Source organism: Podarcis vaucheri (assembly GCF_965113315.1).
Source record: "Podarcis vaucheri genome assembly, chromosome: 1".
Taxonomy (NCBI): domain Eukaryota; kingdom Metazoa; phylum Chordata; class Lepidosauria; order Squamata; family Lacertidae; genus Podarcis; species Podarcis vaucheri.
The window spans coordinates 116779074-116794143 of NC_138759.1; the positions used below are offsets into that span (position 1 = coordinate 116779074).

General features: G+C 42.1%; 1 protein-coding gene across 11 annotated transcripts in view; it reads left to right on the top strand.

Annotated features, from left to right (window-relative positions):
- Positions 1–15070, top strand: part of ZNF385B (zinc finger protein 385B) — a 189251-nt gene that overhangs the window by 124101 nt on the left and 50080 nt on the right. Inside the window, exon 1 of one of the 11 annotated variants that reach the window (XM_082200992.1) lies at positions 14161–14178. The exons of the other annotated variants lie outside the window; for them this stretch is intronic. Coding sequence (XP_082057118.1) covers positions 14170–14178 — 9 coding nt within the window. The 5' untranslated portion in view covers positions 14161–14169. Of the gene's footprint in view, positions 1–14160; positions 14179–15070 lie in introns of those variants that run through there. 11 annotated transcript variants of the gene reach the window in all.

Genomic DNA, 15070 nt, shown 5'->3' on the forward strand with positions numbered 1-15070 from the left:
AGATCGGTGAGCCTCTTCAGCAAAGGATCAATGGTGTCTATACGAATTTCAACATAAAAAGGACATCTAAAAAATATATGTTCGGGGCTTTCCTATTTCCCCTAATGGGCAGGCGCAAAGTCTCTGTGCGTACGGGACTCTTCTAGAGGAGCCTTCCAGAACCGGTGAGGGCAAGGCCGAGCTACTAGCAAGAGTGAAAGCCCTTCTTGCGTTTCTGGATGCGAGGAAATAGAGATATGTTCCTGGAGCGGCTACGTATCTCCCGTTTTCTATAAATAAATTCTAACCCGAGGGTTTCAGTTCAGCTCCAGCCTTTGTCAGAGCAAGTCGCTCGCTAGGAGCTCTTGCTGGCACAGCGGCAACCAACCTGCCTTGGCCCCTTGCTGTGTGAGCGCTTTGGGACCACAATGGGATTATTAAGCATTTAAATGCTTGAGCTACCAGTGCAGTGTCATGAAACATATTTACATCATTACTGCGCTGGTCTTGCACAGTCCTCAGTGTGCATTAGTTCTCTTCACTCGACAAAACGTGCCGTGTTTGTTTATCTATAGAGCCTCAGTCAAGCTTTTGTTACTCAACCTGAAGTGCCTGCATTCTCCCATTCCTTCTGAACTGGTCCCCCCCCCCTCCTCCTTTGCCTTCTCTGCCACCTTATTCTCTTTGCTCACCACCCGTCTTCATTTTAAGTTCAGGAGTTTCCGCTTTCATCTCCTGCCTTTGTGCCTTTTCCTTTGCTGCACCTCATCTTTTGAATCCACCCTCCCCACCCCACAGTGTGTGCATTGTTTCATCCATCTCCATCTCCATGAAGTGTTGAAATATTACCTTTGCTCAGGCCATCCTTCCCCCATAGGATTTGCTTCTTCTGCCCCTTGCATTTCCCGACCCCTTACTTATCATGTATTTCATCTTACGCTGATTGTTGGGAACCGTCTCTTTCTAATCTCTGTAAAGTACCTAGCCTGTGGGTTGGACCTTAATAATTTAATATTAGGATGCCAAACTGATGAAAAAGACTCTCCGCTTAATCACTGCATTAAGTTGTGAGTTGTGTATACAGTGTACAGTACTGGTTTTGAAGGATAGCACCTCCCTTCCCCCCTATAATTTAGTAAATGGCATAACCCACCCACCCCAAAAAAGAGGTAGAGGGGTTTCTTAGCTATTTTTTTTTGGGGGGGGGAGATAAGCGTCAAAAAGTCATATGTCACTCTTAACCTTCATTTTTATAATTCCTTTTCTTGATGCTCTCAAAATAGTTCCCAAATAGATTCCAACAGAATTTTCCTATAAGCTTATATTGCATACCATTTAAAACCAATATCTTGCATGTTTGCAAAGCCAGCATTGCCCTGTTGAGGTTATTCAGCAGGGACCCATTGTGTAAATAACAAGCTCATAGCATTAGAAAGAAGAGTGACTCAAGTCATTTTGTGGATCATGCCGTCCAGTGCGTACATACAGTTTGCTCATGCATAATAGTTACAAGATATGCAAAGCATTATATAATAATTGTAATTTCAAGGGTGGGGGGGAACCTCTATTATCAGCACCGCCAGACACTGGGGGTTGAACCAACGCCAGCTGTTGCTTTTCATTCTTCCCCTTTCTGTCTCTCTCCCTCTCAGAAGTTTCCCCTATTACTTGTAAATAAATTCTGCTGACAGACTTTGTGTTTCAGTACAAAGTATTAGAGAAAGATGATAGAATAGCATTTGCAATCTTGAAAACAAGAATAAGTAATACCTTTAAATATTAATGTATTCATTTCAAAGCAGCCGAATCTGAGAATCTGATAATAAGTATGTGGCACATATTTATTTAAATGTGGGTGACAGTCTGGGAGGTGTCGCTTTGCCTCTCTTTCCTACATCAAAATATATATATATTGCTGGATTTTGTCACACGTGGGCAGTGTCATGTTATAAGTGGCAGTGCTGTAGGCTGAAAAACTGGTCATGAGCCCTTGATAGTTACTTGATAGGAGTAGTCACAGTGCATGGCCCCAGGCAAAACTATGGGCAAATAGAAGCTTTTGCTTATTTATTCGCAAAAATGTATATACTGCCAGCGCTAAGAAAAAATACATAATGGCAGTGAACAGCATAAGATCAGCAATAAAATTATATTATTGAAACAAGTACAAAATATATAACATTATAGAAACTAGCATTGCCACCAAACCTTGAATCTCCTTCCTTGGAATCCTGGTGGTTCATAGTAGCATTACAGCCCCCAAAGATCTTATCTGGCTTGGACTTTAACCGAAGATGGAGAAGAACTTAAGTCATCTCTCACCCACGCACATAGATAGGTAGATAGATGATAGATAGATAGATAGATAGATAGATAGATAGATAGATAGATAGATAGATAGATAATTTATTACGGTCGGATACCAGCTTATAAAACACACTTGGGCGTACAATCCCAGAAGGAAAACAAACATTTAAAACAATGTACAGCAATAAATTTAAAATTTATAAATGGGATAAGCGTATAGACACTTAAAACTTTAAGATAAGCTACCGCAAAGAGATGACCCAGAGTCACCCATGGAACCGAGTTTGGGGATTTTCTTAACGAACTAGTTTGGGTTGGGGGATGGTCTGCGCCTACAGATCTGTACACAGAATCTGGCGACCATCCAGGTCGTCTTATGATCTTTGCCTAACAGGAGAAGGTCAAATTTTTGCTTTTCCGGGAGGTCAGCGAGCCTCACCAGCAGGGGATCAATGGTCTCACTACGTGCCTCTTCATAAAAGGGACATCTAAAGAAAAAGTGCTCTGGGCTTTCTATATCCCCCAATGATCGGGCACAAAGTCTCTGAGCATATGGGACTTTTTTAAGGATCCTTCCAGGACCGGCGAGGGCAGAGCTGTACCCATTCACCTTCCTTCTCCATCAGCAGTGATATAATGAAGGAAAGAGAGGGAGGTTTCTCTCTCCTTTGCCATTCTACTGTGGGTACAAGCTAGGCTTCAAGAGTACACCAAAAAAAGAGGATGTGGTACTCAGACAGATGTTTCGATTCCTCCACTGCTGTGTCAACAAGCCAGGTAAGCAGCAGGGTGAGAGGAGAAGGACCAATAGTTGGGTGGGGAGGAGGAGGCCCAGAGGCTTGCTGAGGAGGTGAGGTTGGAATGGCAAGACCCATCTCACACCAGATGACATCAACAGGTTTGACAGGGTCCAGTTTTGCTTGGAATAAGCCAAACCGTTTACTAAGTTTTGGGGTAAATAGATTGGTTTTGAAAACCAATTGTCAGGCTCGACTGGGAGAATTCCTTCCATCGCTATCCAAAACCCCAGCGAAAGAGCTTAGAATTCACTGTCAAGCAGCTCACTTGTTTTCTAGGAAGCTGTCCCTTCAGTACCATTCCTGATTTATTTATTTATTTTAATATCTTCTTGGCATTTGAAATATGCTAAACCTGTTCTGCTTCGAGCACCAGTCCCCAGCAGTACTGAGGTTAAGGTTTGGGCAAACAGTGCGAGGCAAGGCTGAATTGGTGTGCTGGGCTCAGGTTGGAGACTCAGTGAAAGAAGAGCTCAAATGTTGAGAAGTCATCCTCAAAAGGAGGTTTCGATAGGTGCTGCAGCTCTGAATAGTAGCCAACTCTGCCTTCTGTGAGTAAAGTCTCTTCATTTAATGGAGTCCAGCCTCCTTTCATAGTTTTTGGCTCAGAGAGCTGGGGAAGGATCCATAAGGGCTTTGAGCTGGAGTCACTAGAGCGGTCTGACCTCCTTAGGCACAGCAGGCTCCGCTTATGCCTGTGCTTCTGTTTCCTGCGAACAGATTCCACTCCTAATACTTGGCCTCATTCTCCAAAGGGGTGTGCATCTCCAACCTCGAGGCCATGACCGTCCTACTGATAAAGAATTCCGGATCGAAATAAGTTCCAGCTACTTTGTATACCGTAGATGCCACAGGTACAATGCAGTCAGGCTAATTCCCTCTTTAACCTTTTGCCTCTAAACCGTGTCAGAAGCAGCTCAAGAGAAGGAGAGACTACCAACCACATAGTACAACAGCTTCCTGTCGGAAAAGGGAGATACTTTTCACGGTACGCTCAGTGCTCACCCAAAACCCTCATGATTTAGCAGACATGGGTTTTGCAAGTTACAGTGGTACCTCGGGTTACAGATGCATTAGGTTACAGATGCTTCAGGTTACAGACTCTGCTACCCCAGAAATAGTACCTCTGGTTAAGAACTTTGCTTCAGGATGAGAACAGAAATCGCGTGGCGGTGGCGGTGCGGTGGCAGCGGGAGGCCCCATTAGCTAAAGTGGTGCCTCAGGTTAAGAACAGTTTCAGGTTAAGAACGGACCTCCAGAACGAACTAAGTTCTTAACCTGAGGTACCACTGTATATTTTCTTCTGGCTCTTCATCTACTTAGAATTCTGTATGGTGTCTTGTGTGAATATTGTGCATGCATCACCAGTTATAAGCATTTTTTAATCAGTATTGCAACATGCTCCCCACCTCTAGAATGAGGATTTGGTACCAACAATAAGGACTTGCAGACATTTACAAGGGAAGGTTCTGAACAAGTACAAATTTTGAAGAGCAGAACTCAACAAAGTTGGATTTAATAGTATTACCTCTACTTATAAAATGAAATATATGAAACCATAAAGGTTTCTGAAAACGAGCTGTTAGCAGTTACCAGGCACCATGTTATATTGTGCAGCAAACAACCATCTTCCTACTTCCTCTGATCTACACTATTTATTTATAGCTTTATGGATTGAAAGCCCCTTGTCTTTAATCTCCTCCGTTTATGATTTAGGCCTGTTTTCTTTGTCTTCAAGGAGCTGTCTGTCATTGATCCTCCTCCAAAATTAACTTTTAACATATGGGGTTTTTTTTTTTAAAAAAAAGATGTTGGTTAATGGCTTTTGCTGATGAAATGTTAATAATTGATTTTAGCAGAAGGATGTACTAATTCACATAGTGCTTTCGACAGGGCCAACTTTGTACTTTGGAGTCTTGATACCTTTATGCTTAATAATTTGTATCTTGATTTTTTACAACCTTTTTCCCTCCAGCTATTTTATTTTGGGAGACATAGCAAAATTAGCAGTATAAGCTGTTAGCCCATGAAAAACAGACACTTGCAGGTTTCTAGCTTAACAGTCTTCATCGTCGATCCAAGATTCCTGGTCTGCAATATGCTTTCATTCTGCTGAGTATAAAAACAGGATGAAGTTCCTCCTTCACACTTTATTGAAAAAACCATGTTAGATCCACCAAATGGGGGAACAGATCTGATTGCAGGTCTTCTGTAATCAGTATATGGGCCACTAATTCTGTGATTTCTTTAACTAATTTTGAAGCTCCAGCCACGTCACAAATTTTATCTTCGGTTCGCAGCAGAAGCAAAAAAGAGCTAGGCAAGGAGTGAGAAGGAAGCAGATCAGGACAGAGGCAGCCCTACTGTTAGGTCATTATAGACAACAAATTGCCAATTGTTTTATTTATTATTACGTTTCACCACCCACAAGAGTGACATTTGGATTTTCTGCCTTAGGCACCAAATTGTGTTGGCCCTTGTGTGTAAGGAAGGAAGCTATACCCTCAGGCCACTGCAGATCCTATCCAATTCTATCTGTGATTTCTGACTTTTTATGTCTACTACCTGCATATTTTCTGAACTTTCTCTACAACTCAAATGGATATAAACTATAGGACTTAGCAAAAATGCCTTCCCAAATTGGTGGTCCCACTTGCAGGTGGTAAATTTGGGAGAACCACTTCAGAGATTGGGGGCAGGGGAGAGACAGTGAAATGATATGCCAGCTTTACAGGTGGGTACTTACTTGGCAGAGCAATGGCCCTCCCCACCCCTTAAAAAATGGTTTGTAGTGGCAGCTGCTTCCCATTGACCACCCTGAGAATGATGCTATATCATTCCATGGTCAATATGAGTGTTTGTGGGAGTCAGCTGGATAGTTCAGTTGGTTAGAGCATGGTGCTGATAACTCCAAGGTTGCAGGTTCGATTCTTGTATGGGGCAGCTGCATATTCCTGAATTGCAGGGAGTTGGACTAGGAGTTGGTCCCTTCAAACTCTATAGTTCTGTGATGCTATCTCCTACCTGGTCCTCTTAAAGTAAGGACACCAGGAATTGAACCAGGGACCTTCTATATGCAAAGAATGGGCTGTACTGCTGATCTATGGCTCCTTCCATAGAAGAAGCTTCTTACATCTTCAGAGCAAAGAAAGAAAGAAAGAAAGAAAGAAAGAAAGAAAGAAAGAAAGAAAGAAAGAAAGAAAGAAAACCTCATCCAGCATTAGGGAATTGGGATGCATTGAGCATCAGAGTGGTGGCATCACACTACATAGTATATTTGCATAGGAATGGATAACACCTTGTGCTCTCTGTTATCCCATAGTTGTGAGGGAATGAGCTTTATGTTTACCTGGCACCCTCACCATTTGCATTCTTTTGTTACTGCCCAAACTGGGTTTGTCACTTTCAGACAAAAGGGGATGAACATTAGACACAGCAGGAGAAAGGATAGTGAGGTGGGGGTAGTTGCACATTCTAATTTCTTTTCTGAAAGACCACAGTTGAAGAATATAATTATTTGCTCACTTGGCAACTTACACACTGCAGGTACTCCTCTTATTCAGACAAGTTTCTGCTAGTCTGCATCCATATTTCCTTGTTCCGCTCTGCTCGTGAGAGACAGAGCTGTGGCAGGCTTGTCCTTTTTCCTATAAAGTGGGTTACAGGCGTGTTTATGGATAAACTATGGGGCGATAAAACTGAAAGATGGACAAAAGGCAGAGGGGATAGTAAAAACCTTAGAATACTTCCAGTTGTTTCTCGAACTGAATCCATAGATATGGGGTGCTGCAGTGCTTTGCTACCAGCACCTCTTGTTGCCATTAAAAAGTGTGGCGCTTACTGTAACAACGTCATGGTGAGTACCGGCACCCATTTTTCAAGGGGGGGAAAGCACTAGGGTGCTGCCACATGGCATGGCAGCTTACCATCTTACCATGGATATGGTGCAGCTCATGCAAACAAGATTTTACATGATGTCATAAAATGCCACCTCACCACACCGAGTTTAATGCAAATTTGCAATTTCTGTGTTGTTACTTTTAACTTGCTGGATTGTCTGCTTTACTGGTAAATCCAGATTAAATAGCAAAATAATACGGGTCCACACTTCCTTGAAGATGATGTTGTGCAGGTGCCAGGGCTGGCCCAAGACATTTCGGCACCTGGGGTGAACCCTAAAATGGGCTTCTTCTCTGCCAGGGAAGAAGGGAGTCAAGGAGGAAGTACATCAAGAACAAGGGGTGAGGAAGAAAGATTGACATCAGGATATCCTGCCGCCTGAGGTGATCGCCTGGCCTCATGGGTGGGTCAACCCTGAAAATCTTACATGAATAGGCAACACTGAGTCCCCAATAGCCTTGTGGAGGTGCCCTCAGTGCTGTGAGGCCTGATGAGACTATCTTTCATTCCCAGATTTAAAGAGGTAAATTCCTAGGTTCTAAATAGCATATGGAGAAAATGCATTTATCTGCTCTCTCTCTCTCTCTGTCTGTCTAATTCCTTGTCTGATGCTGTGTGGAGTTAATCAGAGCCACAGCAATTCATGGTATCGGATACCTGCAATGCAGGCGTTAGTTTCTCTCCTAAATCATTGAATTCCTTTTTTGAAAAAATGTGTTTGTGACTAAAGTTATAAGAAATCTCATTTGGTTTTTTTAAAAATAGAGGTTGTTGTGTTGAATTCTCCTGCTTTACTGTGCAGGTTGGAGGCAAATAGTTGGAAGATCCCAGTGGCTTAGAGCTAGTTTATCTGTCCTGGGGCCCTTTAAATTTCCAGAAAAGCAGCCAAGAAACATAAACAAGGGGACTTATTTCATAGATAGATTTTCGTCATCCCTCAGCCCCCAGGACATAATTGTCCAGGACCACCAGAACTCTAAAGGAAAATAGGTACATGATAGTATACACTCACCATACTAAAAAATAAAAATAAAGTTGTTAATCTGTGTCGCATACAACTCCAAGAGCACACATGTTCAACCAGTTCTCAAAAATATTTGATAAAGTACTTAAAATAAAGATTGGTTTTTATGACCAGGAAGAAGAGACGTTGGATGAAGATTGGAAGAAAGTTTTTAAAAAAATATTTTGAGAATTAGTGTAAAATTAACGAGTATTAGGAAAAATGTTGGAATGAAACTATTTGGCTTTAGTAGAAATGATATAAGGAGTTATGTACAAACAAGTATTAAGTTTTAAGTTTTTTTTTTGTAAGATAAGGTTAAATAAATTAAGGTAAATTGAATGACAGAATATAGTGAAAGATGGAAAGGATTTGCTGAGTTAATTAATAGGTTAGATCGTCAAGATAAATTATATAACAAAAATTGAGAAAGATGGAAAGAATTTGCTGAAACAATTAATTAAATTAGAATACCAAAAGGGAGGTGTGAGGAGGTCGATGAAACAAGTAAATGAAAGAGAAAGATATGGAACATTGGATGTGTGTTTTAATGTTATTGTTTTTCTTTTCTTTTTTGCTGTATTGTTGTATTGTTTTTTATGCTTTTCCTTTTATGTATTGTATGTTTTGTTAATTTTTTGTTGTTTTCTTTTTTCTTCTTTCTGTAATTCTTAAACTTCTAATAAATATCATTTTTTAAAAAATAAATAAAGATTGGTTTTTATGTTTATTTTGTGGTTTTACATAGGCCTAGTTCAGACACAGTGTGAAACTATAGTTTAGTGCAGGGTTTCCCAAACTTGGGTCCTCAGTTGTTTTTTGGACTACAATTCCCATCATCCCTAGCTATCAGGACCAGTGGTCTGGGATGATGGGAATTGTAGTCCAAAACAGCTGGAGACCCAAGTTTGAGAAACACAGGTTTAGTGTTATGTGCATGAGCAGCAGATTTATACACTTGCTCACTCATTCCTCCATTCTCCTCCTCCAGTGTGGCCATCAGGAGAATACTGAAATAATCTGCTCCCCATTTAAAACTAGCTATAGTTTCTTGTTATGTCAGAAGTGAGAGAACCATGGTTAGTTTATACTGTCGTTTCAGGGCCAGCCCACCCGTGAGGCACATGCCTCAGGAGGCAAGACCCACAGGAGCAGTAATGTAGAGCTTTATTTCCACCCTGTTCCTCATGTAGAACTTCACTCACCCCTTCTTCCCAGGCAAGGAGGGGGGCACCATTTTGTGGTTCACCTCAGGTGCCAAAATGTATTGGGCCAGCCCTGTGTGGTTTGCTAACAATACAGCATGGTGTGATCCTGACCTATTTGAACAAACCATGACTTATATTGACCATAGTGTGCACGAGTTCAGCTATAACTAGGAGCAACACTCCTTAGTAAAAGCAATCCATTTTTCTTCGTGTCATGAAAAGCTGAAGCTGCTGCTGTCTCTCAGTTATTAACCATTCTTGTTTAGTGTTATGTTCACTAACAGCAGTGAGCCTTGAGATTGCGTTCTCCCTCCTCCCCTCTGCTCCTCCAGCACAGCCTCGAGGAGGAGATCAGAAGTTTCCACTCTTAAGCTAAACAGTTTAATGGTTATTTAGGTGTGTTGTTTCCAGAACTCCTGGGCAGAATGTAGTGTGGTAGTCTTATAGCTAGTAAAAAGCTCCTGAAGTGAGTTATATCATCGTGATCTTCCATCAGCCACCAGCTGCTGTAGGAGCCTGAATCCTTTGAGCTGAGCTGTTGAAACACCGATCTTAAATTATTTCAGGAAGTGAGTTCCTAAAATCACACACACAGAGTCTTCTTAAAAAGTTTGGTACATAGAGATTGCCAGGAATATCTTTTAGAGCACAATGCTTTTTGAGCTAAAAAATGTCCAGTTGCATTCAGATGATGCTGTGATCTTTAGTAATCCAGTAGCAACAGAAGCCCTGAGATTTCAAAATGAGTATCTATTTAAGACTGTTTAGAGATAGAGGATTCGACCCATTCAGTGGGTTGTATGAGACTAACCTTCACCTCTGCCTATTTGGTAACTTAGTACTGATGAGAACAGGCCTTTTCTGTGGTGGCTCCCCATTTGTGGAATGCTCTCCCCAGGGCGGCTCGCTTGGCATCTCCATTACATATACAGTCAAACCTCGTTTTGCAGACGGGATCCGTTCCAGACACCCATCCGCCAGCTGAAAATGATACACGTCAAAGTGTATCTGTGCGCATGCGCAGCGCAATTTAGCATGCGTGTGCGGCGAACCTGGAAGTAAACCATTCCAGTACTTCCGGGTTTGCCACAGACATTTACTGAAGCGGACGCAAGCAGAGGCGGACGCAGAACGAGGTTTGACTGTATTTAGATACAGTGGTACCTGGGGTTCCATACACTTCAGGTTACATACGCTTCAGGTTACAGACTCCGCTAACCCAGAAATAGTACCTCGGGTTAAGAACTTTGCTCCAGGATGAGAACAGAAATCACATGGCGGCAGCAGCGGGAGGCCCCATTAGCGAAAGTGGTGCTTCAGGTTAAGAGCAGTTTCAGGTTAAGAACGGACCTCCGGAACGAATTAAGTACGTAACCCGAGGTACCACTGTACCAGGCAAAAACACTCTTCTTCTCCCAGACCTTTGGCCAATTAAACAATCTATGGCCTTTTAAACTAGGGACCAGTATTTTTTTGTTTGTTATTACATTGTGCATTTTTTGTGTTTTCATACCGTAAACAGCCCTGTTATCCTTAATTTGATTTATTAATAATGGAATGAAGCTGCAGAAGCAGTAGCTTGTTCATGAAAGTTGGGCTGAGCAGAGGTTGTGTGAGGAACCAAGCAGGGGCATGGGCAGAGGAAGGGGGTGCGGTGGATGAAGTCCGCCCTGGGTCACCACTGAGGGGGGTGACTAAATGCTGGGCAGCACTCACTGCAGGGCCTGCAGCGCACCTGAGCCCCGCGTCTCTCTGCGCTGCCCAAACGGTCCACCCGCTGCCTCCCCCAGCTGTAGGGCGGCTGAGTGCAGACTCCGGAGGCCCTGCAGTGTGCCCCTTCCTCTCCCTACCCCCGGACACGCCACCCGAGGCATCCGAGTGGCTTCTTCCTCCGCTGACCAGGGGTGTTCACTTTTGCCCCTATTTGATGCATGACATCCCTATTCACATGGACAAGAGAGGGAAGCTTTGCTTAAGACATCATGCAGTCCCATGCAGTTTTGCACAGGTTGACCCAGCCTGAGGCCTCTCTGTTGGGCAGAAGTGATGCTCAGTAGAAGTTGGCTCCCATGCCACTTCTGGCTGGGAAGACGAGGAAGAAAAGGTTGTTGTGGTGAAATCCTCGAAGCTGAAGATAGACATGAGTCTCAGTAAGATCAGTTCTGTTCTTCAAGCATGTGTGATAAAGTAGTTTTTTATTACATAGCATGTTTTTGTTAATTGTACGCTATATCGCAGTTGTAAGTCTTACAGAGGTATTTTGATGCAGAGGTTTGTGAAATAAATTAATACTAAAAATAAGAAAGAGAGTTCTTGTTTGTGTAAGGATGCAAAACTAATATCTGTACTCATGTGAAGATGAACAGATAACTTCAGGCTTTGAAGTGGCTCTGTACTGTTGATGAATTTATAGAAGAAAGAAGGTGGAATTGCTGGAATATGTTCCAGGGTATTAGTTTAAATCAAGGCAATTTAAATCACCAAGAGAAAAGACTAATTTAAATAACTGATATAAATCAAGTTTCCCATTACTACTTTTCTTATTTCCTAGGCAGAAGCGCTCAATAATTTGTTGGTAGAAGCATAAAAAACATGATCATTTGCAACCAAAAAGAGCTCTCAGATTCCTAGAACTGTAACCCAAAAGCACACATGGGGGACCTCTTCATCAGGCTTCCTCAACCTCAGCCCTCCAGATGTTTTGAGACTACAATTCCCATCATCCCTGACTATTGGTCCTGCTAGCTAGGGATCATAGGAGTTGTAGGCCAAAAACATCTGGAGGGCCAAGGTTGAGGAAACCTGCTCTAGATGTTGTTGACAACTCCCATCAGCTCCAGCCAGCTTGGTTAATAGACAGGGGTAATGGGAGTTGTGGTCCAGCAACATATGGAGGGTCAGATGTTCCCCATCCCTGCTTCAGACATTTGCTCAAGCAATCCATGTTGTTGTTTTTTGCACAGCATTATTCAATGGTCTTTATCCAGCCACCCTTAAATTCTTCACAAATCAATTGTGGTCATGGTGGAAGGTGGAAGGAGGGGACAAAACAATTGGGCCCAATCCCTTCATAAGCTGCAGGTTGGTGCAGTGGTCAGGTCTGGATCCAGCAGATTCTGGGCCAACTCAGTCATGCTCCCTCCATGCTCTCATTGTGCCTCATTTTGGAACCATCCACTGACAGAGAATTTTCCACCTGCCCACAACTTCAGCAGCTGGCAGGAGGCTCACTCAGTCAGCAGAACTGAACAAAGACACCTCTGCTCAAGCATCAGACATCCCCCATCCATCACAGGGTTGGCTTTATCTGCCCATCAGAAATAATTAAAGTCCCATTGAGTTAAGCATGACTCCCTTCCATTGGATTAGGAGAAAAACGATTTTAAACAAATAAAATGACACTTATTTATTTTTTGTGTGTGTACATGCAAGGACACTAAATAAGACCTCTTAGTTGAAGAATGCGCCCAGAGTGTTACAGAATCAACTAAGAAGGGGTAGTAGTTACTAGGCATATTGAAATTGTCCCAGAGATGGGAAGTGTATGTCTGTGTTGCTTCTACAAACGTTTATATGTATCATGAGAACTGAGCAAATTACAGAGCTCTGAAGCTTTAAGAATATAAGATTTCAACTGAGGTAACCAGACAGGCTGGAAAAGATCCTGGTAAAGTACAAAATGATGTCTTATAGAGAAAAGAAGTGGTTCCCAACATCTGTAACGATCGTAGTCTATGTAGAATCAAATCCATGTTCATAAACACACTACACGATATGGCATATCATGGGCAGTATTTATAACACTTGATCTCAAACAACACACAGTTCATTCTTTACCTTAAAGAACTGGCAAAGCCATAGATCCAGATTTAAGAGAATATAAACAACAGCTTGCATTTTAAATGTTTGCATTATATTCAAACTTTATTTTAAACTATTGTTATTAAACTATATGTGAAATTTAGAAAACACTAAAAATCTATGCATTCATTTTTTTAATTTCCATTTTCATATTTAAAAACCATTCATTTCCACTCACCTTTTAGTGTCTCATCAAATTTAGGAAGAAAAAAGGTGGGGAAATATAATGTGGGGAAATATTGCATAGTAATCCATGTAAACCAGGGCAAGTGACTCACATGAATAGGGATTATTTTCCTTTGTATGGTGCAGAAGAGAACAAGTTGTTTCTGATTCTTGATGTACTACTGATACAGTCCAACAGGTTTGCCTGTCCCTGTTTCAAGCAACTGTTTACAAAAGAGATTAAACGGAGAATACACCTGGAACTTGCCTGCACTGCTAACCATGTATGTTTTGCCCATAGCTAGCATCTCTCCAAACACAGCGAATACCGGGTTAAACGCTTGTCAGTTTCTTTTCAGCTAAATAGACCACAATTATTAGTACCTGACAAGCTAGGTAGTTTCTCTGAGAAGCAAGCAGCAACTAACACCAACAAATTATGCCAGTTACTCATCATGGCATGTTTAATTTTATTTAGCAATCCAAGATCGGTTTAAAAACACAGCACTAACATTCTGGCAGACAGGTACTATTTTGCTATTCAAACATGCTGTAATCCACCCTGCTTTCTGACATATTTAAAGAGTATTAATTGTTAATGCTGAGCCTTCTTGAATTCTGTTCTGGAAGCAGGCTGCATTCGGTCCTCCAGTTTGGGAAAGAACATCAGTTTGCTCCCACAGGAGTACTGATCTTAGCCTCGGGAGACTCTGCCAGCCGTATTGTTTGTGCGAGTTTCTCCTGGTTGCCGCTTGCTGTTGGAGACGAGGATTTTCATCACAGCCTGTGTTGCATTGTAGTGTTGCCTTTTTAATTTTAACTACCAACTGCCTGGTGTTACCGCTGCGGATTATTATCTGGAAATCTCTGGAGGAGCACTGCTGGGTCTTCAAACAGCTCTACAGACGATAGTGTTTCTTTCTGTCTTTTCTGGTGCCAGCTACTTCTGATGGTTCAGGTACTTTGCATTACTGCAGTATTTTGTGATTAACAGCTCTGGTAATTAGCAGACTGGTTTATTATTTACTTATTTATTTAAAACCCCTAAAAGACACCACAGTACATTTAAAAAGCTACCTGCCGATAAGAGAATTTGCTGCATAGGTGCAGAAGGATGTGTGCATCACCTGTGTACTTAACGATATTACATGCTAACCGAAGCAGTAGCAAATGGTGAAAATAAAACTGTGGTACATCTTGGAGCAGGAATTGGATATTATTAGTTAAGAAATGTCTTGGGTATTTGCATGTGTAAATTTAATAACTTGCCTTAGGGCATTTAATGTGTACAGTGATTTTGTAAGCGTCTGGCTTCAATAGAATCTGTCGCTCTGAAGAGCAATATTAAATTTCCGGGCGAATTGTTCGAAGGTGTAGCTGTTCTCGTGCGGTTGGAATAGAAGCAGGAAGGGTTTCATTCCATGTGCAAGAAGTTTTATTACAATTAGTGATTTAGCCCTTGTTACCTGACTACATGTTGTTAATAAAATATATTTAATAAAATATATGTAATCCTGTTTTGGGGATCCGCCAGCTGCGGGGCTTTGTGATTTGGCCAGTGCCTTGCTACACCAGTAGAGCACAGGGTACACCATCACTATGACAGGTATGCTGGCAAAGCACTTTGGATACACCGGTGGAACTCCCCGCTACTAGAGGTGTCCTACCAGTGAAGATATGCTGGCATAATGGCTGAAATTGGGCATAGTGGTGGGCTGGATGTGGGTGGCACATGGGAAGAGCCATTTAAAAAGAACTGTACCATAAAAAAGTAGCCACCGTGTCAGTTTACCATCCCAGCCGCATCACTGTGACAGAGCTGAACGTTGGATACCGTGGCCATTCCACCA